This window comes from Rattus rattus, chromosome 6 (genome assembly GCF_011064425.1).
Source record: "Rattus rattus isolate New Zealand chromosome 6, Rrattus_CSIRO_v1, whole genome shotgun sequence".
Taxonomy (NCBI): Eukaryota; Metazoa; Chordata; class Mammalia; order Rodentia; family Muridae; genus Rattus; species Rattus rattus.
Genome location: NC_046159.1, coordinates 38,662,999 through 38,689,530, shown reverse-complemented (window position 1 = coordinate 38,689,530; position 26,532 = coordinate 38,662,999). Strand labels below are relative to the sequence as shown.

General features: G+C 43.7%; 1 protein-coding gene across 1 annotated transcript in view; it reads right to left on the bottom strand.

Annotated features, from left to right (window-relative positions):
* Window positions 1-12,447: 12,447 nt before the first annotated feature.
* The window catches only part of Sumf1 (sulfatase modifying factor 1), a 79,512-nt gene continuing 65,427 nt past the window's right edge, over window positions 12,448-26,532 (bottom strand). Inside the window, exons 8-9 of the mRNA XM_032905995.1 lie at window positions 24,872-24,931; window positions 12,448-13,935 (exon numbers count right to left, since the gene is read on the bottom strand). Of these exons, the coding sequence (XP_032761886.1) occupies window positions 13,825-13,935; window positions 24,872-24,931 (171 nt within the window). The 3' untranslated portion in view covers window positions 12,448-13,824. The remainder of the gene's footprint in view (window positions 13,936-24,871; window positions 24,932-26,532) is intronic.

The following is a 26,532-nucleotide window of genomic DNA, read 5'->3' as shown; positions in this document are numbered from 1 at the left end:
ATGAGTGCCAGCAGCGGGGAGCTGTCAGAGCAGACTCAAGAAGACTGGGTACAAGACTGCTTATGGCAGACCATGAGGTCTGTACGTAGCTGCCAGAACTAGTAAAGATGTGATAGAAACAAGAGACATCGGACAAGATGGAGGATGAAAGGTTACACAAGCGGAGAAATGGCACTGTCCTGTCCACTAACACAAGATGCATTAACATTAAGATGCACTGAAATGCCTTTTGCAAGCACTGGAAGAGAAAGAGCTGGGAGAGCACGGGAGCCTCAGATACAGAGTTGGTCCAACATGTTTGGTTTTTTTTAGTCACAAAATTCAAGTGTTAACAGTAAAAAGGGGGGAGGACAAAACAACAACAAAAAATATCCTTTACTGTGATGCTGGGTAGAGGGGCTCCATGGGCAAGTGCATGCCATGAGTTCAGATCCCAGAGCCTAAGACCGAGCATGGTTTCCCATAGTGCCAAAGTGGCAGAAACAAAGGGAGGCGTCCTGGTCAATGGCTAGCCAGACTAGTCAATCACTGAGCTCCAGGTTCAGTGAGAATCTCTCTCAAAAACAGGGTGGAGAGCAATGGAAGGAGATGCAGATGTGCTCTCACACATGTGTATATGCCACCCTCCCCAACTTCAACCTGAAGCATGCAGATGTGTCTACACACATGTGCATACACTACCCTCCACGCACAGTAAAATGAAATGGTCTGATTTTTCCCCCACAAACACTGATTTTTCACCCCAACCCTGTAATCCTAGTAAAAGATGTATGCACCGTAGCTTTCGTATCCGGAGGCTGCCTCTTTGAATATTTGACCATCAAAACTGATTTAAAGTTTCACAAGAGCACATCTTGTTCTGAACTGGCTGTACCCAAAAAAGAAGTGACAAAGAACATCGCACAGGCTGGCATTGTTGCCAGAAAGCACATCTGCCAAATTTGTTCTCGTCAAACACAAGTCCTGGCCATTAGAACAGCATTAAAAAGGAGACAAACAGGAGAGGAGACAAAAAGAAAAACCGTGATCAAGCAGGGACTTGGGCAAGCTCGTCTCCCCACAGGAAGCAGAGGGGCCTGGAATGATGAGACCCAGGGAGATCAGGGCGAGTTCTGGTATTTTAAAGGGGAGGTGGAGCCCTAGTTTTTATTCATAAGGTTTAGGCATCTTTTTCCTAAATATAATGTGTTTATTTATATATACATACTCCTTTCCTTTTGTAAAACGTTCTAAACAGATAAAACGGTGTTCTTTTACTCAGAACTGCTAAAGGAAATACGGAGACAAAAGTGGAGCAGAGACTGAAGGAAAGGCTATCCAGAGACTGCCCCACCTGGAGATCCATTTCATATGCAGCCATGAAAAACAGTCACTATTTCTGATTCCAGGAAGTGCTTGCTAACAGGAATCTGATATGGATGTCACTTGAGAGGCTCTGCCAGAGCCTAACTGATATAGATTAGTAAGCTTGCAGCTAAACATCGGACTGAGCATGGGGACCTCAATGGAGGAGTTAGAGAAAGGACTGAAGGAGCCGAAGGGGTTTGCAACCCCATAGGAAGAACAACAATAGCAACCAACCAGACCCCCTAGAGCTCCCAGTGACTAAATCACCAACAAAAGAGTGCACATGGAGGGGCCGTGGCTCCAGGCGCATATGTAACAGAAGAGAGGCCCTTGGTCCTGTGAAGGCTTGATGCCCCAGCGTAGGGGGAATGCCAGGGTGTGGAGGCAGGAGGGTGCACAGGAGTGGCTGGGAGCACCCTCACAGAATCGAGGGGGGATGGGATAGAGGTTTGCAGAGGAAAAAGCAGGAAGGGGATAACATTTAAAATGTAAATAAATAAAATATCCAATTAAAAATAAATAATTGTTTTAAATTATTTGGGGTGCTGGGACAGGTGAATCTTAGGCATAAATCTTGGGTTTCCTAGGCTAAATGTTACTTTTTACTTTTTTTCTTTTCTATCTAATGTAGAAAGTCATTTGAAATACTTCGATCCCAGTTTCAATTCATAAAGAATGCTGCTCTGGGGACACAGAGTAAGAATTCACCTCTTCTCACAGTGCCAACCTGACTATAAGAGTCTTGCAGAAATCATGAGACATTGAAATTTGGAAACCATGGTGATGGTGCAAACCCTCCAGTTTCCAACAAGAACAAAGCACATGGCAAGTCTAACCTAAAGGTTACACAGCATCAGGACGTTGCTAGAAGATCTTCTTTGTCCTCAATCACACAAATGTCCAAACCTATGGTCATTTAGCAATATTTAGTAAGCAGCACTGTGTAGGCACCACCTATACTAGGTATAGATAGTAGGTATGGTAGCTACTGGTGCTTAAAGCATTATAAACCTTGGTTTCAGGGCTGAAGGGAAGACAACGCATCCTGCTCAGTTCCTAAGCGCCTTGAGGTAGCTCACAACCACTTGTAACTTCAGCTGCAGGAAATCTAATACCATTTTCTGGTCTCCACATGGTATGCATGCAATAAAGTATGATGCTAGAACACATACATGTACACACACACACACACACACAACAAAATAAAATAGCCTACTTTACATCAGGTTTTTTTGGCTGGCATTGCCTTTTGCACTAACTCCCAGGGGGGTCTACAAAATATCTGTGCCAAGGGCAATGATCCTTCCCAACTGTTTTGTTTTGTTACTCAAAAAGGAGGCAAGAAATACAGACTAAAGAAGTCCCCAATAACAAGGACACCAAGATGACGCAGGAAGAACTCAATCTAATGTCTCTAAAAAGAATTGACCAGGAAGCCCTCCTTCCATTTCTCTGTAAGAGAAAGGGTTCGATATAATTCAAATCCACTTTCCACACATACTACAACCTAATCTCCCAAGAGGCATGAGGTCCCACAGCTAAGAACGTAAGGTTTATAATCCCAGGACTCATTTTGATCCAACACACTAGTCCTCCCAAAGAACATTCAGGAAAATGTATTTTGAACAGTCTCTTGACAAATGCTACAACATGCTGGGCCTGGTCCAGCGACCAATCCTGTGGATCATTAAGACGGAATGAAGAGATGAGGTGTTTGGCTATGAAGAGACCAGGTAGCCTGCCAGGTCTCGCTGGCTCTTAGACCACGCTTGTCAACTCTCAGAGGCACATGAGGTCAGAGCCAGTCCGAATGAGCCATATGTAAGAAAGGTCAGATTTATTAACTCAGCCAGGGACCCAGCTTACCAAACCGCAGGCCGAGAAGCAGCATCAGAGCTGTGGGCACTTAGGAGGTCACTGTCAACTGTGGGCAGAGGGGAGGGTGGAAAGAGTCTGCTCCCAAGGATGGAATTGATTAACTGCGCATCACTTCTGCAAACTGGGGTCACTTGCAACCAAGCTGCATAGCCCAGGGTAGTATCTCAGCCACAGAAAGCTGAGAAGACTAGAGCGCTGGACCACATGAAGACCTGGCCTTGAATCCCCCACCACCACTGCCCAGACCCATGACAGCTACTGCTGAACCCTGCAGAAGAATCTTCCCATGCCAAGCTCTGCTGGCTCTTCTCAGACTCAACGGGGACAGAGAGCTCCTGAAGTACAGCACAGTCCCTGTGTAGGGCATATGACATGGGTACACCCTTTCCTGTGCTGGAAACTGCTACAGAGGGCTGACAATATCCATCACTATTTAAATAGTTGTGTGTTTTAATACAGCATATGGACTCCAGGAATTTCTCCTACGAACATACTGCCACAAATTGGCAAAGATAAATAAGTAAGAACTGGTCTGCTGAAACACTTTTCTAAAAATAAAGATTAAAAAAATAATAATAATAACCCAGATACTTAGGGTAAAGGAACGTTTAAATCAAATCAATTATTTTAAAATGAACTATCCCTGGCTGGAGAGATGACTCAGAAGTGGTTTTTTCTCCCGAAAAATTCCAATTGAAAAGATAAAGAATCGTTTTGAGCCTCTCTTCCTGTCCTTCACAAAGCTGGAGCAGGGGAGATGATGACTCAGCAGGTAAGAACCCTGGTTGCTCCTAAAGTGGACCAGGGTCCAGTTCCCAGCACCCTCAAAATGTTCACAACTGTCTTGGAGCTCCAGTCCAACGGGATCTGACACCCTCTTCTGACCTTGGTGGGCACCAGACACACTTGTGATGCACAGACATATGTGTAGGCAAATCACTCACACACGTAAACTGAAAACAAATAAAAACGAACACCTGAACATTGACTCAAGAGAAGAAATGATGTACCTCATCTTGTTTAGCTCCTTCCTCTTAGCAACCCTGAGTCCACAGCACCCCTAAATGAAAAGGTTCTCCAAATTTACAGAAGATTTGCTCAAAAACAGTAAGAAAACAATAAAATAAATAACTACAAAGCCCGTCTGGCCACTAGAGGGAGAACATTACACAGAAAAACACCTTCAGCGGCCGCCTTTCAGTGAATGTGGCCACAGGAGGAGGCGCAATTGTTGGCAGCCACAAACACTGCTCAAAGCTCAGAGACTACAAACAATAACCACTGTGTTCCAGTCTTCGCCTGCCCTAATATGTCGTGAAGTAAAGGCCTCCGCTAATCCGATTATACACATGATAGCGATTGCTGTGATGGTGGGTTTAAACCACTCCACTACCACCGAACTATTTACAACTGTTCTAGAACAGAAGCAAAGGGAGCTGGAAGCTGCCCCCAAACTATTTCTTAAGGAACAATGCTCCATTTTGAGCACAGCAGTGGAGGTAAGAGAGCAGGAAATGTTTTAGCTTTGTTTCACAAAGACCAGGGGACTTAATCATACACTTCTGCAGACTTTGACTGAGTGAGCACGGTGAACACATTCTTCTTCCCCTTGTTCAGAATGGATCTCAGGCTCCTCTCTTCACTTCATTCATTTCATACACTTGAGCCTGGCACAGATGAGCTGACAATGTATGCGGTGGTCATACTTACTCCAGCAAGATGACCCTTTCCGATAGCCACCTTTCTTCTATTTCACCTCTAAGACAAATTCACGCCTTTCTTGAGAGTCATCTAATCATTTGTAAAATAAGTAAATAAATAAATAAATAAAAACCTAAGTGGTAAATTCGGCAGGAGGGGAAGATGGCGCAAAATGAGTCTTTCCAAAAAATGCCGTGGTCTTAACCTTGGATGTCTCATTAACCCATTGGAGGAACTGAGATGAGGTAAAGCAGAGATATTCTGAGTTGGGACTGACTTAAGGCAAGTCAAGGGTCTTTGCATAGATCACCCTGCACTACTTTAACAGCCCTGCCTGGCTTCTATGTCAGCCAAAATACATTCACTTAATTTTCAAACCTTAAATGGGCTGGTGAGCTCAGTCAAAAGTCAGATCTAACAAGTGGTGGGACCAGATTAAAATTATTGAATTGGACAGCCAGAAGCTCATGTTCTCAACCACAAATCCATTCACCCACCTCCCACCTGGCTGTTTCTCCCTTTAGGGCTTATGCTTGACCTCAAAAATCTCTCAGACTCCATCCATAATTCCCGTCACCAAATGCACAATAAAATCACAGGTCCAATACTACAGTAGCGACAAAAAACAATAAGCCCTGATCCTACCTCATCCCACAGCTGCCCCAGGGTGCCTTGCAGACACTTACAGTCCCAGTTTCTTTTATGCCTCTTGGGAATAATGACCCAAAACAACTAGTTCCTCCCACCACTGTGCTCCAGATCAAACTAGATCATGGGCATTAAGCACTCAGTACAATGCTGAGCACCTAGGAAGCGCCTGAAATTGCTGGCTGGGAAGCAAACTTGAGGAGGTGGAGTAATCACAAGCCAGAGCACCAAGAAGTCAAACCTCAGCAGGGACGAACAAAGTGGGGTGCTTCAGACAGCAAATGGCCTGGCCCCTCTCACTGGCTTTGTAATACAGCCATTCCTAAAGAGAAGACATAAAGGACACACAGGGTCCCAGACCACTGTCCCCTCAAATGAAGGCTTCCATATTGAGGATTCTCATTTGACGGCACTAATACACGGGGAACACTATCAAGTCTGACATTAGACTGATTCCCAGCCATTAGACTTGTCCACACCAAATTATGTTTCAAAGGCTATGTGGAAAACATGACATCCATGGCAATTTAAATCATTCTTAGAGTAATCTGAGCTCAGTTCTTGCAGGTTGTCCTCAGAGGGGGGCTGGAGAAGGAGGACCATGTTCTTCAAAGACAAAGACAGTTAGTTACTCTGGGACCTTGCTTTTCTCCCAGATAATTCACTCTCAAAGTTCTCACCCTAGAAATGACAGAGTACTCAAAAGAAGTTATATAACACGGCCCTCTCAAAAATTCTACAGTACATTCATGTGATACTAGGAATTAATAATAATAATAATAATAATAATAATAATAATTTAATAATGCTGGAAACAAAAGGATCACTGACCCCGATGATGCTGGAGATCCTCAGAGCCCCACAGTAGAGCTGAGCTAGAAAGAACTGTACCCTGTGAGCCCTTTCTGCCAACCCCTATTTGTTCCCGTGGAAACCATCTTAGTCTTTAAATGTGGGAGTTGATGAAGTTAGAACGGAGATAATGGCCCTGTAATCAAAGGGAAAAGGATGAGTTTAAATCATGAGCCTGAACTAAAACCAAAATCAAGTCAGCTCACAGAAAAGTTTCACCGCCGACCAAGATCTCGCCAACCAGCCGCTGCTGCCTCCCTTTTCTGCTCTTTGCTAAATTGCTATGCTCATGAGTAACTTCTCTTTTAATTGAGATGCTGAGGATCAAACTAAGGGCCTTGGACATGCCAGGTTAGCACTCTGCCGGTGAATTACAAGGCCAGCCTCCCAAGAGGCACTTTGATCGTGAGGTAGGTTAAAGAGGATGAGCTTCGGAATTACAGACAACAGCAAAGACCAGATGCAACTTTCCTTTCGTATATACACTTTGTGGAGCAGACAGACCATGTAGTATAGAAGGGATATTTGCAAAGTCAGAGGTCTGGAATACATGTTGTTAATTAATGGGGATCTGAGTCGATTTTCATGTAGCCTTAGTTCATTCTTCTCTTCGTTTATAAATATAACTATAGCCTATAGCTGACAGTCCTACCTGATGGTATCTAGCTCTTTCTATGCTTTATTTTTTAATGTGTGTGTATGTGGAGGGTGTGTGTGTGTGTGTTTGTGTGTGTGTGTGTGTGTGTGTGTGTGTGTGTGTGTGCAGTATACACGTATGAGCACGCATAGGCCACAGCATACCTGTGGAAGTCAGAAAACACTTTGCAGGAGTCAGTTCCCTTCTTCCACAATATGGATCCCCAGGTCAAACTTCGGTCATCATGCTTGGCAGCAAGGGACCTTACTTACTGAGCCCCTCCTCTGCTTTTAATAACACATTCATAACAGAACTGAGGACCTAGGAAACCATGATGAGTTTGACACTCCCTCTCCTTGGTCCATAATCCCCATAGGTAGGCATTATCACCAAATATATTTTACCTTAAGGAATGTTACCTGCCTAAAGGTGGCTCATGGAAGTAGATAGGAACAGAGGGACATGACCCCCAATGAACTCCTTCAACATGATGCTGAAGACAATTACTGAAGGAAGAGACTCAAGACAAATTTTCCTGTGTCACTTAAAGATAGATAAGATTTTATTTGGCAAGTGTATAAAGGAAACAGACTTGTAGACTGAGAAAACAAACATCAGGCATGAACAAAATGCAGGCAAACCTTATCAGCTCCTGAGGACGGCCTCACCTCTCTTCCTCTGGCAGCGGCAGCCGTTTAACTGGTTTCACTTTTCTCCTAGGTTGATTCTGAGCTTCAAATAGCACTTTGCCGACATGCCAAGCTGACATGCTAGAAGTCACACTGATAGCTTCCACTCCCCTCAGCAGATAAAGCACAGTTTGTCAAACAGGGTCTAGATTCAGGCCAGGAGAGCAATTCTATCTGACCTTCAATTATTCTGAAATTCCAAAGACCCAATGAACCAGCCTTCTCGTGATGAAGGCTTTGGGGTCAATGACCATTTGGGGACAGGTTAGAATCTGAAGGTGGTCATTTCTATCCCTTGCTGTTAATCCCTTGGACTTTCTGAACTCAAGTAGGGCAAGTTTCAAAATCCAGCATTTCTTACTTCATAGCCTACCTAAATATCATCTGTAATGATTTTGCTTAATCAAAAAATTAATTAAACTCTGGCTCTGATGCTCTAAACAGTGGGGAAAAGGAGCTCTGGCTAGCTGCCAAGGTTCATCCCAGGCTCTCGGAGTTAATAATTTCCATGGTGTTTTAAGCATGAGAACACCAAAGGCCAGATTCTGACAAACCTGTGGAACTAACGTCTGTTCTGAGGACTTTGTATTGCAAGAAGCAAGTTTCAACCAATAAAAATGAAGCCATCAGTCAGGAACCTGACATTTGTGGCCCTACCTGGTATTAACCAGAAAACTTAGTGATGAGGGCTGAAGGGAATGAAAATGTGTTGTCAGTGTGCCTAGCGATCGCACAATTCTGGGAAATCACCCTAGGCGTGATGGGCTGGGGATGGAGTTATGGAACTTTCCAAGGGACTTCTGGGTAAAATGAGGTCCCTAGGAAGCTGCCGCCCTTTCTCTCATACACACACACTCCCTGTGTACTTCTGCAGGATCATTCTTCCTCCCATGTATACTGCACTCCATCAAGTAAATTTTTCACTGTGTGCATTTTAACCATTTTTCAGATTTACTTGGTTTTGTAATGTGTAGAGAGTTTTACCTACCTGTGTGTCTGCATCACGAGAATGCCTAGCATCCACAGGTACCAGAAGATGTCAGATCCTCTGGAACTGGAGTTCCAGGTGACTGTGAGTGACCATGCCGGTGCCAGGAACCAAACACAGATCCTCTGCAAGAGCATGGCACAGACCTAGAACCTCAGGACTCGGGGCCGGAGGATATAGAATTGTAGGTCATCATAGGCCACGCAACAGGCGGGAAGCAAAGGGATCAGCAGGTACAGGTGCTGCCAACCATTACTACCTGAGTTTGAGCACCAGGACACACAGCAGAAGATTCCCACATGACCTCCATGTGTTGTTGGCACATAAACACACACAAGCATAAAACGAATAAGAAATGTTATTTAAATGCAAATATCGACTTCTTCCCTAGCACTGTACAATTAGCAGTTCCAGAATGATCTTTTACCCTTCTTTAGAATGGGCCTCACTTACACAAGGGCTGCTCCACCTGTGACATTTCGGTTTGCTATATTGTTTTGGTGCCTCCCCCCCCTACTCCCACTATACTTCCTTTTCTGGATAGCTAGCCTATAGGTGAGTCCTTCTGTGTTAAGATAACGGCCCACGGAAAGGAGGAAGAAGAAAATATCTACATATAACATAATGTCAAAATGAAAAAAAAAATTAAATAAAAATCCCTCTACAGTGCCTCATAAAATTCCTGCCGTTTTGGAACAGAAAGCAAACGATGATTGTTTCCAAAACATCCCCTGTCCTACATCAGCTATAGATTTAACTGCATGGAAAAATTTCTAAGTGCAACTGGAGAACTGAAGATAAAGATGATTTCTTTAGTAAAGCTGATCACCAGAGAGTGAGAACGCTGGGATTCCCATGATTGGAGAAAATATTTTACGTCAGCATTCAGTTATCAGGGAGGCCACGGAAACAGAAGCGGCCACTCTGACACTATTTTGAACCCACCATTTCACCACACCCATGCCCTCATCAACACCTCTTGAAAGAAATAGGACCTTTTTATTTCACATTTTTTTTTTTCCTGAAGAGCAATGGACAACTGGAAATGTTTTATCCAAGAGAAGGGGAGCCTGAGGGAAAAAAAAAGAAATCTGCATTGCTACAGAGTTGTGCTCCATTTTAAATTATAGGCTTCCCTGTGAGTTTGCAACCGATTTGCAATTCAATATGCTACAAGAAGGAAGTGTCACTCTTGGTTGCCACCCTCGTCTCCCACCACCTCTGGTTCCCTTCTAATCATGTTTTCTAAGGCCTTGGGAAAGATGAAATGCCCACTTCCCACTCAACAAGTATGTACAACACACCCTTAAAATAAAGCATGATTATCAGGAATTCGTGGCCAAAACAAGACTGAAAAACACACCCCAAAATCCTTCTACGCATCAGTGGAGACAAGGGACAAAAACTGTTAGAAAGCAACCCAAAATAAGGGCGACTGAAGGGGAAAATAGATAAACAAACTAGTTTTCCATGCTGGAACTGCTCCCCCTGACAATCTGTCTGCCACAGTATTTATTTAATGCAAACATGACCAAGTGATCAAAAAGCAGAAGTATAGGGTGGGAAGTTGAATTGGGCTCTGTAGGAGTTGCAATAAAATCTGAAATAAGCAGGCATGAACTTCCTTTCAATACAAGAGAAAAACCTTATCAATCAATTTAGGAAGGCCTTCAGAAAATAAAAATAAAACAACTAAAAGTCCTTTGGAGGTGCCCTTCCTTAACACAATGAGTGGTTTAGTTAGAAGCTTAGGAAACTGTTATGTTTCCTACTATGTTAAGCTCTCCTGGGAGCAGAAAATGCAGCTAAGAAACTATAAGGACACTGCTTCATAAACAACTGAGGAGGAGTCTAGTCTCCGGATCCAAGTTTGACTTTTGATGGAAATGATCTCCACTAGAAGCACGAGCCTTTATGGTCTCACATCCTAAAGAGAGAGAGAGTGTCAGGGGCTAAAGGGACAGGAGACTGAAGAGTCCTGGTTTCCTGAAGACGCCTATTTTACAAGCGCTGCTGTGAGAGTTTCCTAAGTAATCTGTCTCTATGTGCGATGTGTGTGTGTGTGTGTGTGTGTGTGTGTGTGTGTGTGTGTGTCTATGTGCCTGTGTATGTCTGTGTGCATGCTTATATGTATGTTTGTGTCTGTATACATGTGGTTTTGTCGGAGATAAAGCCCCTCAGTCTGAATCCCAGGCACAAGTGTTTAACTGTTAGCCCCACAGCTGGTAGCTCTATTTGTGAAAAACTGCAGAAATTTTTGAAGGTAGGACTTAGCTGAAGGAATTAGGTCAGAAGAGGTGTTTCTGCAAAGGTTATACCTGGGGTCTCATCTCTTTCTGCTTCCTGTCCTCCATGATGTAAGCATCCTCCTCTTCCACATGCTTCTGCCGCCATGATGTACCTCAACCCAAGCCCCAGCCTCAGCAGGAAGGTCCAAGGACAAGACAAGCAAGTCACATACGCGGAGGACATTTATGGTACGGGGATACAAAGCTGTTACTGTTACAGCCTGCCTTCTCACATGTCAGTCTGTAATATTAGGAGAATATGTTGTAGTAACCTACATATGTGGTTCTTAAATCCTTGAACATGCCAGGAGCTCCTAAAAATGAAGTTCGAAGGACTGCCCAAAACCACTCAAGAATGTTTATGATTCATAACATTAATTAACAGGGAAAGAGACCAAAATATATGCGCTATAATGTAATGCTGTAAAACACATACAGGTGGTTTGCACACTCTCACACAGGTGTGGGCTAATAAGTAAAAACAAAAACTGCATAGGAGTGATGGTGACGTTAAAAATACAAACCTTATTTCCCACAGAAGCCTTGTTTGTTTGTTATTTTTGAGTGGGATTAATCATCACATAGAAGTTTTTGGAGAAATGGTTTCTATTCACAAAGTGATCATAAATGTGTCTATATATACAAGCAACATGACTATAAAGAGATTGGACACAGCCACAGCTACTGTCCGACATGGGACATGACCATAACCCCAGTACTTAGAGGACTGAGGCTGGACAAAAAGTTCAAGGTCAACCTAGTGAATTTCAGACCAAGCTAGGCTATAAGACCCCTCAAAAACAAAATGAGGGTTGGTAAGACGAATCTGAGACTAAAGGTGCTTGCCACCAAACCTGAGGACTTGAGTTTAATTCCTAGGACCCACGGAGGTAGAAGATGACAGACTCCCATGAGTTGTCTGTCTTTCAACCGTTGTGCATGCACAAGTACACATGTGCTCACACACAAATAGTTTTAACTAAAATGGTAACAGTAGCAACCCAGGGTTGACTTGTCACTTCCGGATGTTACTTGACTGACATTGTGAGCTAAAAAATGGCTCAGGGACTCAGGACTCTGGAAACCTGAGTGGATGCTATCAATCACCATCTTGGGTTGAAAGCCTTCACTCTGAACAAAGTGCTTTCCTGGCATAGGAAGCATCTGTTCACCAAGGCAATGCCCTTGACTTTGTATCATGTATTGTGGCAAGAAGTAGCAAGGCAATAACAGGGTTCCTAGCAGAATGGCCTTGCTTTAGAGAATAAAAAGTGCTACACACTACCCATATATCAAAGTTACCAACTAGCTTCTTTCTGGAGAACAAAACACAGGAGCATCACAAAATGATGTTTTTGAAGAAAAACACAAAAAGGGAATTAGAAAGAGCGTCCCAGTAAGGAATGAAGAAATGAAGTCTGACTCGAGAGGTATTAGTTTATTTGACATAGTGCATGATTCAAAGCATCTGATATCACAAAATGAACACAACTTCTCATCTCTCTGGTATAATATACTAGATACCCTGAACGTAGTCTATTCAAGGCTTACAAATAAATGAGACTTAGACTATGGTTATTTTGCGTGGCTTTTGACCATTACTGGGGGTTAATCCCTAATCTGCTTTTCTAACTGCTGGCCTGGCCACCTCTGCAGTACCGTGCCCAGATACTGATGTTTCTCCTGGCCACATGTCCACCTCCCTCATGGCAGCTCCTCCAGTGCTTTCCTGCTTCCTCCTACTCTCCTTGCTCTCCCCTCTCTCCCCTCTCTCTCCACCCCCAGGTAACTCAAACCTACCTACCTCTAATCCCTCCAGTAATTGGCTGTAGCCAATTTTCTTTTTTTTTAACCAATAGTTCTAAATTAAGGAACAAGGTTTGCACAACAAAAGCTTGTAAATGTAAGAATTCACTCACAGGCCTAAACCTTCACATACAGATTTAGCATTAAAATACACAACATCAAACCCCTGTACCTAGAATTTAAGGGTTTCCCTAATTAGTACACATTTCACATTCTTTGAAGGCTTTGTGGGGCAAAGGGGAAACAAGGCTTCAAACTGTCCCTCTGAGCCAAAGGCACTTAATGTCAAAAGAAAAAGGACAGTAGAGTCACTCCACAGGCATTCCTGTGTGCTCAGAACTCGGAATTTGAGTGTCCCCTCACTGTCCCAATGAGATTTGTCACAACAATGTAAAAGACACTGATTTCCTTGAAAGAACAAAGTGCAGTATGAATATAAAAGACTCAAACCCCACCCTCTTCTGAAAATAACACGTAAGAGAACTCTCACCTTATATGATTAGCATTACTCAAGATTCACACATGGCAAAAAAATAGCTAAAAATAATCTGTCATAAACTCTTACTATGCAATCACAATACACTCCGCTAGTGCGAATAGAATCTGTAAGGTGGAGAGCGCCTCAGAGATCATGTCGTCCAGTCCATCCCTCATTCCATGAGGGGATAGAGGCCCGGGCAGACAAGGTGCTGAACCCCAGGGTTTGACCCTGTGGCAGAGTCTGGCTAGGACTTCATGGTTCTCAGCTCTCTCCTCTTCAAAAGGCTCTCAAAGTAAAACACGGCGATGATCCCCAACGATGCACCACACGATAAAGCACAAGCACTGACAGACGTCAGCAATTTGGTCACACGACACAGTTCCTTTGGCCACGGGGTGGACATGTAACTCTCCTCAGGTGTGGGAATACTTTACACAAGATCCGTTCAGATGTCCAGGGGGAGGCCAGCTGCAAGTGAGCAGCTTCTTGGATCTGGAAAAGCTCCTCTGTCAGTTTGCAGTGGGCAGGTGATCTGCTGCACAACGGAATCCCAGGTTGGATGCAGAGCTATCTGGTGTGTTCTGGCTTCGAGCTGCACAGCGGTACCTGTAGCAATAGGACTATAAGAGATAACACGCCGTAAGAGATCCTGGAACCCTTGGGTTAAGGCTTCGATTAGATACAGCTTCACAACATACCTGGATCAGAGAACTTGGAGCTCCTTGAAGGCAGAGCTGCCCCTGAACTGCCTTCTTAAGATAGTCAAGCATGGCAAAAGGCAGAACATTCTAGAGTCAGCCAGCCAGAGTCTTACCTTACAAATACCAGCTGCATACGGGAGAAAGGCCATCACCACTTTTAACACCCCCAAAAGCAAACAGTAACCTTCCATGGTTATCCATGTGACTGTGTGGTCAGCAGGCTACTACCAACTAAGAATCGTGTGTTCGTGTGTGTGTGTGTGTGTGTGTGTGTGTGTGTGTGCGCACGCGTGCGCAGTATGATCTAACCTATATAATCATATGATAAAAAAAACTAAAGACCCATGAGATTATAACATGTATGCACTCACAATCATCTGTAAAAGCAAAGCTTCTAATTTTGGCTATATTATATCAAGTTTTGACATTATAAATGACAACAAAAAGATTAACAACAGTATCAAATATCATGGAATATATTAAACACACTGGCAAAAATTTAAGAATCAACATAGGAACTTAAACTTTCTTCCCAATACCTCAGGATTTTATATCATAGTAATAATAAAACTATATGTGTTGTGGTTTGGTTTATTTTATTCTATCTAATTGTGAAAGAGCATAGAATAAATGCTCACGCAAACATGGGCATTGGTTTCCCAGGACATATTCAGCATGGTAGCAGGCATTTTTGTCTGCTATTTCTTTGATTGTAAAGCCCAGGCAAATCAAACAAGTTACAGAAGATGACACAGTTGTTAAAGGAAGCAGGATTCCACTCTGGACAAACTGTAGTGTGCTTCCTTTCTTAGCAAGAGTCTAGACTCCTGGTGTGAAGGGTACCATCCATCTCACATCTTCTTTCCTACCCCCAATACACAGCCTATTCATACACACACACACACACACAAACATTCGGGACATGTATCTGTGGCCCTGGACTATTTGACACAGCATTTTGAAAGCTGCCAGATTCCAAAATAAGCATGCATGGAACTCTTGTGAGGTTCATTCTCCAATCCAAAATAGCATGAAATACAAACAAACCAGTCATTCTGGGAGCCGTGAGCATAAGTCAGGAATTGGCCATTGAGCCCAGTGCTACCAGCTGGTAAAAGACACTTCAAAAAGAATTATGTAGAAGAAGTTAGGAACTCACACAGAAGAAATAATTTGTGGGAAGGGAAAAAAATAGGTCAGCATACAAGACACTTTTTTATTCCTATTATTTCTTTTCTCTCACAAAAAGCCAGATGCTTCTAATCTCCTTAAAAATTATCTGTGAGGCTGACATGGAAATTCTCTGGTGCATTTTCCCCATTTTAAAAAAGAGGAAGACATAATGTGCTATCTTCTATAGATAACAAAACAATAGCAACCAATTTTCCTCGTGGGGAGTGAGGAACAGAATGTATCACCAACGCTCAGGAAGACAGACAGAAGATGAATTCTGAGTGTGCTTGAAACGCAGAGGTGATGCCTCTGCATCTGTGTGATCGGCATGAACAGAAGCTTTCAAATGTCTGGCAGAAGTGTGTGAGGAGACATAGCAGAATCATCGCACAGGCACCAGACTGCTGAGAAATGACAGAACGCTGAGATTTCTAGATCAAACCCTGACAACTCAGAGCCTCTGTGAAAGCTACACACATTCAGTGACTTCCACCTCAGCAAAGGTCAAGCTCAGGGCCAAGCACACTGAAGACTCGGCAGTCTGATCCCATGAAGGAGCCACACAGGATGAAAATGGCCAAGCATTTCCTTCCCTAACTGCGGATGCCAGGAGAACATGGCCCAGGTCTAGGCGTGGTCCAGGCCTGGCTTGCTGGAGGCCACAGGCAGATGTGAATACAATGAGTATGCAACAAAAACGTACGAAGGGCCTTGAGCTGAGCTACTCATTTGGGTCTCTTGCAGAATGTCACTGTCTCTAGGAAGGCCTAAGTGACACATCCGTGCTTATGGTAATGGTTCTCAGAATGCACTTGTCATGATTAATGCCATCAATTTAATAGAACCCAGAATCACCAGAGAATAACATTTGCCCAGGCCTGTGAGGGATTATTTTGATGAGGTTAATTAATGTGGGAAGACCCAACCTAAATATAGGCAACATCATTCCCTCTGTTATAGTTCTAGACTACGGAAAAAGATGGAAGCTATTGAACACCAGGAGTCGTCCCTCTGTTTCTTGACTGTGGACACAATGTGACAGCTACCTCAAGCTATAAGCACTATACTTCCATGTCATGATAGACTACCGTGACACTGTCAGCCAAAATAAACCTTTTCTTCCATAAGTTGCTTTTAAATTGTTTATTCTGTTTGTGTGCTGCATACCCCAGTGATCCAGTGACAAATCACCAGTCCTGCAATGTACTTCCTCCCACCCACCGAGTCTTCTCACTGGCACTTAGATTGCCTTAGTCAAGATATTTAATCACAGCAACAAGAGTAGTAACTAATGCGCAGTGGATGGACAGACAGTCAGACAGACAGAAGTGGCTGTCCAGATACACATCCTAGGCTATCCACGCAGACATCCAGACATGCTGCTTTCGTGGTTTTCACGTGGTCCTCAAGGTACATTTCTAACAAGCTTTCAGTCGCTGCTTAGCCCCTGGGTACGCTTTGAATAGCAGCAGCTTATGAAGCAGCACGGCAGGCAGATGAGTGGCTAAAGAGCGGTTTCAGAAGCACAAAAAAAGCAAAAAAGGGCAGAACCCCAGCCAGACTACACAGAGCCTGACACAGCAAGGTCAGACTAAATACATGAGTGTGCAGGGGCACTAGCCTGACACAGCAAGGTCAGACTAAATACATGAGTGTGCGTAGGGCACTACCCTGACACAGCAAGGTCAGACTAAATACATGAGTGCGCAGGGCACAGCCTGACACAGCAAGGTTACACTAAATACATGAGTGTGCAGGGCACTAGCCTGACACAGCAAGGTTACAGTAAATACATGAGTGGCAGTGGCGCACACTAGCCTGACACAGCAAGGTTACACTAAATACATGAGTGCAAGAGCGCACTAGCCTGACACAGCAAGGTCAGACTAAATACATGAGTGTGCAGGGCACTAGCCTAACACAGCAAGGTTAGACTAAATACATGAGTGCAAGGGGCACTAGCCTGACACAGCAAGGTCAGACTAAATACATGAGTGTGCAGGGCACTAGCCTGACACAGCAAGGTTACAGTAAATACATGAGTGCGCAGCGCACTCAGACTAAACACATGAGTGCACACTAGCCTGACACAGCAAGGTCAGACTAAATACATGAGTGTGCGCAGGGCACTAGCCTGACACAGCAAGGTCAGACTAAATACATGAGTGTGCAGGGCACTAGCCTGACACAGCAAGGTTACAGTAAATACATGAGTGCGCAGCGCACTAGCCTGACACAGCAAGGTCAGACTAAACACATGAGTGCGCAGGGCACTAGCCTGACACAGCAAGGTCAGACTAAATACATGAGTGCGCAGGGCACTAGCCTGACACAGCAAGGTTAGACTAAATACATGAGTGCGCAGGGCACTAGCCTAACACAGCAAGGTTAGACTAAATACATGAGTGCGCAGGGCACTAGCCTGACACAGCAAGGTTACACTAAATACATGAGTGTGCAGGGCACTAGCCTGACACAGCAAGGTCAGACTAAATACATGAGTGCGCAGGGCACTAGCCTGACACAGCAAGGTTACACTAAATACATGAGTGTGCAGGGCACTAGCCTGACACAGCAAGGTCAGACTAAATACATGAGTGTGCAGGGCACTAGCCTGACACAGCAAGGTTACAGTAAATACATGAGTGCGCAGGGCACTAGCCTGACACAGCAAGGTCAGACTAAATACATGAGTGTGCAGGGCACTAGCCTGACACAGCAAGGTTACAGTAAATACATGAGTGCGCAGCGCACTAGCCTGACACAGCAAGGTCAGACTAAACACATGAGTGCGCAGGGCACTAGCCTGACACAGCAAGGTCAGACTAAATACATGAGTGCGCAGGGCACTAGCCTGACACAGCAAGGTTACACTAAATACATGAGTGTGCAGGGCACTAGCCTGACACAGCAAGGTCAGACTAAATACATGAGTGCGCAGGGCACTAGCCTGACACAGCAAGGTCAGACTAAATACATGAGTGCGCAGCGCACTAGCCTGACACAGCAAGGTCAGCTAAATACATGAGTGTGCAGTGCACTAGCCTGACACAGCAAGGTCAGACTAAATACATGAGTGCGCAGGGCACTAGCCTGACACAGCAAGGTCAGACTAAATACATGAGTGCGCAGTGCACCAGCTGCAATCTCAGGCATGAGGGTGCAGTCGGAGCCGACAGACAAGGAACCTGTTATCAGAGAGCTGGCATTCAAAGAGGACGGCCAGACAGCAAACAGACTGAAGCATTCAACGCGGCTCCCAGCAGTGGTCAGCTCTGAAGACAGGAAAAGTGGGGGGACATGACCGGAAGCAATAGAGGCTGCTTTTTAGAGGGGATTTTGGAAAAGACTCTCTGAGAGAGAGCTGAGATGCCCAAAGAACTGGAAAACCGGATTCCAGAGAAAATTAGCCAATGATGGTTAACGTAAAAAGCATGCTATGTGCGCAGATAAACAGAATCACCATGTCCACAGTCTAAAGACTCAATACAAGTGAAAACTGTGATAAGCATTTTGCTAATTTTTTGACCAGCAAAGAAAAAAATCCCAATCTCAGTGGCTACTTAACCTTAGGCAGAGCCTTCCAGAATCTGTCCTCACGGATAAAATAAAGCCATTCGAACGTACACTCACCGTGGCTTGGAGACTGAGCGCCTCGTTAGACACGTGCCTAGTGTGAGAAAGCAATCCCCAGCACCACAAAAATGAAAACTGACCAAAACAGAGCCCTGCGTAAGAGACAAACAAAGCAAGCCCTGGAGAGAGCACTGCGAATGCTTTGCTTTGGGGACACACACCCTGTCACTGACCCTCGTCACTGACCCTCGGCTTGGCTGACCTCGTCCTCATGGAAACAAGAGCAGCACTGCCCAGCTTAGATCAGGCCTCTGAGATTCTGGGTGGCTCGGGTTGGGGGTGGGGATGACACCTCTCCCAGCCTCCAGCTGTGGGTGCACTTGTGCCGCCGGGATGGCAGGGAACGGGTTACGTGCCACATAGACCAGCAAGCTGAAGGGCAGATCTGGCGACAAGGCACAGGCCTGCAGCTCTCCTTGGATGGATTAGTCTACATGCTACAAAAGCCAGGCTGCAACAGCTCGATGAACTTTCAATGCCTGCTCAGAACAGTGTTGAAAAGGATTCCAAATCAATGACACAAGAGACTAGAAAGAGATTGGTGGTAGACAAAATTGTTATTATGACTGTAATTGAAAACCTTGAGAATAATACAAAATAATTCAATTTTGAAAATATAGATATTAAATAAAACTCACAGCAGAATACCATCTAATAGTTTTCTCTAAGACATAAGATATCTGATTTTCATTGCCACCTTTCTCATTTTATTTCTTTTCTAAATTTTATGCAATGAAATTGTTTTGTTTGTATACGAAACACTTTCAAAACAGTCAGCAACCACATTTACTACTGGGTCACAGCAGATCTCGAGGCTTCCATGAACCAAACAACTATGAACATCTGAATCCAGAAGAGAAAGCCTCCCCGTGCACGTGGTGAGGGGAGGGGGACATCACTTGGCGGTAGAGCACTTCCCCAGTGTGTGCAGTCCATGGTTCTGACCCTTACACACATGCACACATGCACACGAGTACGGAGAGCTCAGGCCCAGCACTTGCAAAGAGTCAATTCATACTACTATCATTCTACTTACACACATCCATTCACTCAGAAAATACGTATTAATAAGTAGTTCTCCTAAACTTCGGTAACGGCTCACTAATGAGACACAGTTAAAGAGCAAATGTCCTGGTTATGAATGTTCCAGTTCTTTATATTTTCCTACCTCTATTTTCAGCATCAAAAGTGGTTCTTAAAGGAAGTTAGGTCTTTGGGTGGCTGGAAAATGGGTCATTCTATTAATTAAGAACAGAGGTAGTAGGAGGGACCTGTTTCAGCCTGATTTCATCAAAATGGCTAATTACTTTGTAAAAGTGATCTCAGTTTCTGTGCTAAGGATGTGCTCTTGGCTCAGGAAACAATCCACTTCAGATAATGGCCTACAACCCTGGAGGCCTTCAACTCAAGTGGGACAGAAATATGGTTTTTGAGAGTAAAAGTTTTCTCAGACAAAGGCTATTTTTAAGGCAACTGTATCTCACACTGAATCATTCTAGGGAAAGCTGTACCAGAACCCAGGACTTACCATTGCTCTTTCAAGCGGCACTAGACCAATGCCTTTGTCATCCTGGTAGAATGGTAGCCCTGATGTGGGTATGGAATGAAGATCCCACATTGGAATGTTAGGTATCAATCTAACAACACCGAGAACCAAAGTCTGTATTTGAGTACTTATTATGTGAACTGCTCCATCAACCTAACATATACTGACTCTGTGCATTCTTCCAATACCCCTACAAGAAAGATATAAATAGCATGGACATTACACACGTGAGAAAAAACTGAGGCTGAGAGATGTTAATAGTGTGCCTTAGGCCATTCTGTGTAAGCAGCAGATCAGGGAACGGTAGCCTATATTCTTAACCGGTTGCTGTGCTACCTCAGAGCCTCACTTTCTGTGTCCTCATCTTCTTCCTGAAGCTGGAACTTAGACTGTTAAAAACTATGAATGAGGGGCCTGGAGAGATGGCTCAGCAGTTAAGAGCACTTACTCCCAGAGGACCCAGGTTTGATTCCAAGAACTCACATAGTGGCTCACAACTACTAGTAACTCTAGTCTAAGGGAGTTCCGTGATCTCTTCTTACCTCCACGGGCACTGAGAATACAAGTGGTATGCAGACATACATGCAGGCACAACACCCATACCACACACACACACACACACACACACACACACACACACACACACACACACACACACACACACAGAGAGACATGATTATAGGAGTTTACTTAACAACGCGAAGTGACCTCGGTTTATGTGGCTCAGTGGTAAAGGACACCAGGTGCTTTTCTAAGGGACCTGAATTCAATTCCCAGACCCACGTGGTAGCTCATAACTCTCTATAACTCTGAGGGTGTTCGACACACAAGTTGTGCAAAAACATAAACGCTGATAAATTACTCAGACATACAAAATAAAAATGAATATTTTAAAAATTAACATTCTTTATATTTTAAAAATTAATTATAACATTCTTTCTTTTTATTTATTTCTGGAATTGCCATTTTTCTCTGGAAAATTCTAATTCCATACAGTTTTGTCATCCTATTGTTCACAGATGTATTCTACAGGTTGACTCGGAAAAGTTAATCATTAACTTGACTCTACATCAGCCATTCATTTTAAAACAGTCATAGATTACAAGTCTAAGGAGAGAAAAATGAAGTCAGATAAATACCTTAATCCAACAAAGACAAAGATTAAAAAAGAACAAAGAACAGATAAGGCAAAGGAAAAAACAAAAATCTCAAGATACCCAATTCAAACCCAATAATATTAATAGTTTCATTAAATATAATTGGTTTCAATAATGAATGAAAACACAAAGATTGAGATAATAAATTAAAAAATTCATATAAAAGATTTGATTCCTTAAAAGACAGAATTTTCAGAGTGTACTCAAGTAGAGACGGATAATCTACAGTGCCAAATGTCTATTAAAGAAGAAAATTTTGTTTCGATTTGGTTTGAGTGTATTCCTTTAGGTGATGAGAGGGGTGGAGGCCTACCCTGATGTTGACTAGAGGTAAGGACTCTGGGGGAGATGAATAGGATTCAATAAAGTCATTTGGGTCGAGTCACTATGCTTGACTCTTATTGACTTCATAGGAAGAGGAAGAATCATAATGAATGTGCACACACGAAATAAAACACACACACACACACACACACACACAAACACACACCATCACTTCCCATGTGATGCCTTAGAAAATTTCTGGGCCCAGCATGAATATAAGCACCATATGATGCTCCTTAACTTTGGATCCCTAAAAACATAAGCCAAAGTAAGTCTCTTTTCTTGAAAAATTTAATCGTTTTTGGGTTTTCATTATAGTAATGAAAAAAGGGGTAAATGCACAAGTCTAGGTCCAAATGCCTTTAAGAGGGAATTCTACCAAGCATTTCAGAAAGAAATGGTATTAATTTTACATGAACTCTTCTTAAAAATTGATTAAAAAAAAAACCTTGAGGGGCTGAAGAGATGGCTCAGTAGTTAAGAGCACAGACTGCTCTTCCAGAGGTCCTGAGTTCAATTCCCAGCAACCACATGGTGGCTCACAACCAGGTGCATCTGAAAACAGCTACAGTGTACTCATATAAATAAAATAAATAAATCTTTAAAAAAAATCTTGATTCAAGACTACTTTACCATTAAATTTATGAATACAAAAATTACTAGGAACAACGAAAAAGGTTCTACTCAGCATTAATTATATGCAGATGTCAACATTTTAGAAAACTGAATTCGAAATATATCAAACAGACACCACAGCAAGAGTAAATGCAAGAGGCAGCAACAGCACAGTGACAGCTACGACGACGGGAGCCTGTGCCGGACACGGTCAGGTGCAATGTGAGAGTCTGGGTGCCATGGGGACGCTAGCTTAGTCTTGGCTACATAGGGAGACGCTGACTCAAAAATAAGTAAACAAACAAACAAACAAAAAACCCAAGAAAATGAAAATCTATCACTGCACGTCATCATATTATACTGAATTAACTGACTAAAAAGGAAAAGAAAATCGTTTCAACGGATATACAAAAACCATCTAGCAAAATCTATTTCATTGATGATTCAAAACTTTGAATATGCTCAGTCTGGTATGAAATATAACAACTACAGTAGCATAACACTTAATTTTAAAAAAAATCTTAGCACTTGGAAAGAGGGCAGAGGCATGTGGATCTTTGTGAATTCAAGGACAGCCTGATCTATGTTGGATGTTCCAGGCCAGTGAGAGATACATAGTAGGACTCTGTCTCAAACAGAATGAGAGAGAGAGAGAGGGGGGTGGAGGAGAAGGAGAAGGAGAAGGAGAAGGAGGAGGAGGAGAAGGAGGGGGAGAAGGAGGAGGAGGAGGAGGAAGAGAGGAGGAAGAGAAGGAGGAGGAGAAGGAGGAGAAGGAGGAGGAGAAGAAGGAGGAGAAGAGGAGGAGGAGGAGGAGGAGAAGGAGGAGGAGGAGGAGGAGGAGAAGAAGGAGGAGGAGGAAGGAGAAGGAGAAGGAGAAGGAGAAGGAAGGAGAAGGAGAAGGAGAAGGAGAAGGAGAAGGAGAAGGAGAAGGAGAAGGAGAAGGAGAAGGAGAAGGAGGAAGGAAGGAGGAGAAGGAGAAGGAGAAGGAGAAGGAGAAGGAGAAGGAGAAGGAGAAGGAGAAGGAGGGAGAAGGAGAAGGAAGGAGAAGGAGAGAGGAAGGGAAGGAGGAAAGGGGGAGGGAGGGAGGGAGGCAGGCACGCAGAGAGACGGACAGAATGAGACATGAGCCCTGCAAGGTAGAACATGTCCATGCTCGCATTTATTGGGGCTTTGAGGCAGAAAGAATGCTTTACTTCGGGAGGTGGAGACTAGCTTGGCTAGCGTACTGAGCCCCTGACTCAAAATTTTAATTAATTAACTAGTTAATTAATTGTGACTCCATAAAGTTAAATTTATCTACATCTTATTATTAATGTGGATATGTTGTCCTTTTTTAAGACAGGGTCTCACAGCTGGCTAGCCCGGCCAACCTCAAACTCATGGAAGCCATATGCCTTTGCCTCCTGAATGACCATGCCCAGTTAATGTAGGTCTGAAACAAGAATTGAGTTGAAGTGAATGAACTTCCTTCCTTCCTCACATGGCCAAGGTAGGAAACACGCCTACAGTCTCACCCGTGTATGTCCTAGAGCTGCCTGGGGCTATTACCAAACTTTGCTGTGTGTTCTCAACGCTTGCAGAGCTTCAAACCATCCTGAGGTCCAGGCTACACAGCAGGAAAGCCTAACCAGATGGTGGCAGAAGCGAAAAGCCAGGCTTTATCTCATATATATGATGATTCTGAAGTAAGTTTGAGGGCTACTGGTTTAGGACCAAGTTAAAGTTTGACAATGTCTCAATTATAAATCAGTAACTTAATATATAGTAACCGCTATAGATGACTTTAAATCTCTAGGACTGAGTCAGTTATCTTGCAGATTCTTGGTAATAATAAACTGCAAAATGCCTCTTAGTACAGAGCCTAAAGACAGACCCTGAGTGCTCAAGGCACGAAAAATTCATGACTCAAAGAGAAAAAAAAAGTCAGGTTCTATTTCCAAATTCCTTATGAAGGTTCCTTGAGAGGTGCTGATCATTTAGCCTAACCAAGAATTGCCAGTTTGGACAGTGAAATCACAACACACGAAGCAAAAGTGCACACTTGAATGCTTCCATTTTGGTAAACCACAAGCCACCCTGCATTTATAACTGTAGCTTGAAGCTCAACGGAGAACTCAGAAACTAAGGGTGCGGTCCTAGACCTGCATGGGAAGAGGCAGAGGGCCCAACCTACTTCCCAGGCTGACAGAAAGAATCCTCTCAGTGGTGCAAGAGATAGCAGCTGACCCAGTTGTCAGGATGCGGCCCACAAGCTGCTTCTCCTGCTCCTCTCGCCTGTCCTCTCAGTAAGGTGAAGACTCCTGTCTTCTCTCACTTGGATGTGAAGAAGTTTGCATCAGCACAAACAGGTGGGCAATGAACGTGTGGCCCACAGGAACCGCTCAGCAGCGGAGTCACAACTGACCTTATGGCACATGTAGGATCCACCCTTCTTCACTCGGTCTTTCCCAGAAGTGGGGCCTCTCTAGGGATGAAGAGAAAAGTCATTTGTTAGTCTGGACAACATGCATGCTCCTCACAGACTGGAGGACTTCTGTCCATTTTGGCAGAAGAAGTCATTCTGTGGCTACCCAGACTCTCCATGTGTTTCTGTCCTGGACACTGTATATGTTCTCACTCTTCTGAATACCCATGACCCTAAATGTCCAACTACCAATTTTCTACAATCCACCTCAAGTCCCTGCCTCTGCATGAAGACAGTGATGACAGAGAGCTATCTACTCCTAATCTCCCAATTTCATTTTTTGCCTCAGTGCCTATAAACTGCTTGGCAGCCTCTCCTGCTCATCGCTCTGATATTCCAATTTACCCTTATTACTCATTCAGATAGCAAGGGTGAGTTATGTTGTTGCTGGCTAATAATTGCTTTGTGCTTTACCCAGGATTCTCTTACAATTTCAGAAACATGTAACTGTCAATGTAATTCAGAAATAGAACACTGTTTTCTTTAAAAATAAAACAAAATGCTTTAGAGACAGTGCCGTTCTGAACAAGGCACTGTGTAAGTATTTTGTATTGATTCTTATACCATCAATAACCCCTTTGGAGGAAGGAAAATGAAGAAAGAAGATTTACACCCAGGCTTTGCTCCAGGTTCAGTGCTCTGAAGCACTCTGCCTTAGTTCCCCGTAGAAACCAGAAAGGCAGGAAGTTGGAGAGAGCCTAATGCTGGCAAGAAGGAACAGCAAAGAGAACAAAGACCCAGACAGAGCAGCCAAAAGGTGTGTCTGCTTCTTCCAGAAAGAAGTTCTGATAAAAGGGCAACAGGGATGAAATCCTGGCGCTTAGCTGCCCAGATGAAAGCCTCACCATCAAGAATGTCCTCCAGAGGAGCATAGGATGCGCCAAGAAACTCCCAGAAGCCAGAGCCACGAGTGCGGTGGGAACGGTTTGTTTTTCCTTTGTTGTTCAAAAAGACAACTAATCACACAGCCATCTGCTCTGTTTACTGAAAATAAGAGAAGCCCGGCACAATCCTCCTCCTGGCTTTGTTTTCCCATTTCTAGCTAAAACATATTTGTCAAATACTATTGATTAAAAGACAAAAGGTAAAAGGACTATGCTCAACCCACCCTCAAAGAAGGCGGCACACTACCATGCCAGTGTTGTCCAGGTGGAGAGAAGGGCAGGTTTCTTCCAAGGTATTTTATACACTGTCACTCAGTCCCAGACTCTACATAATTCCTTTGCAAGTTCGGGGTAGATCTACTGCCTTAAACACTTAGATACATTAATACTAATTACTATTATAATTGGCAAGCTGAAAATGTAAAATCTACCAGTGAAAATAAAGGCTCGAACCACAGCTTTCTCTTACATCAGAATTTCCGGGTGAGTTTATCAATGTAGAAAAGGAAGGCACTTGGGGCTGGAGAGGCAGCCCAGCTGTTAAAAGCACGGTTACTCTTCCAGAGGACCCAGGTTCAATTCCCAGCACCCACAAGGCAGCTCACAGCTATCTGTAACCTCAGTCTCAGGGGACCAGAGGCCTTCTTCTGGCCTCTGTGGGCACTGCATGCACATGATACACTAACATATGCAAGCAAAAACATCCACACATAAAAG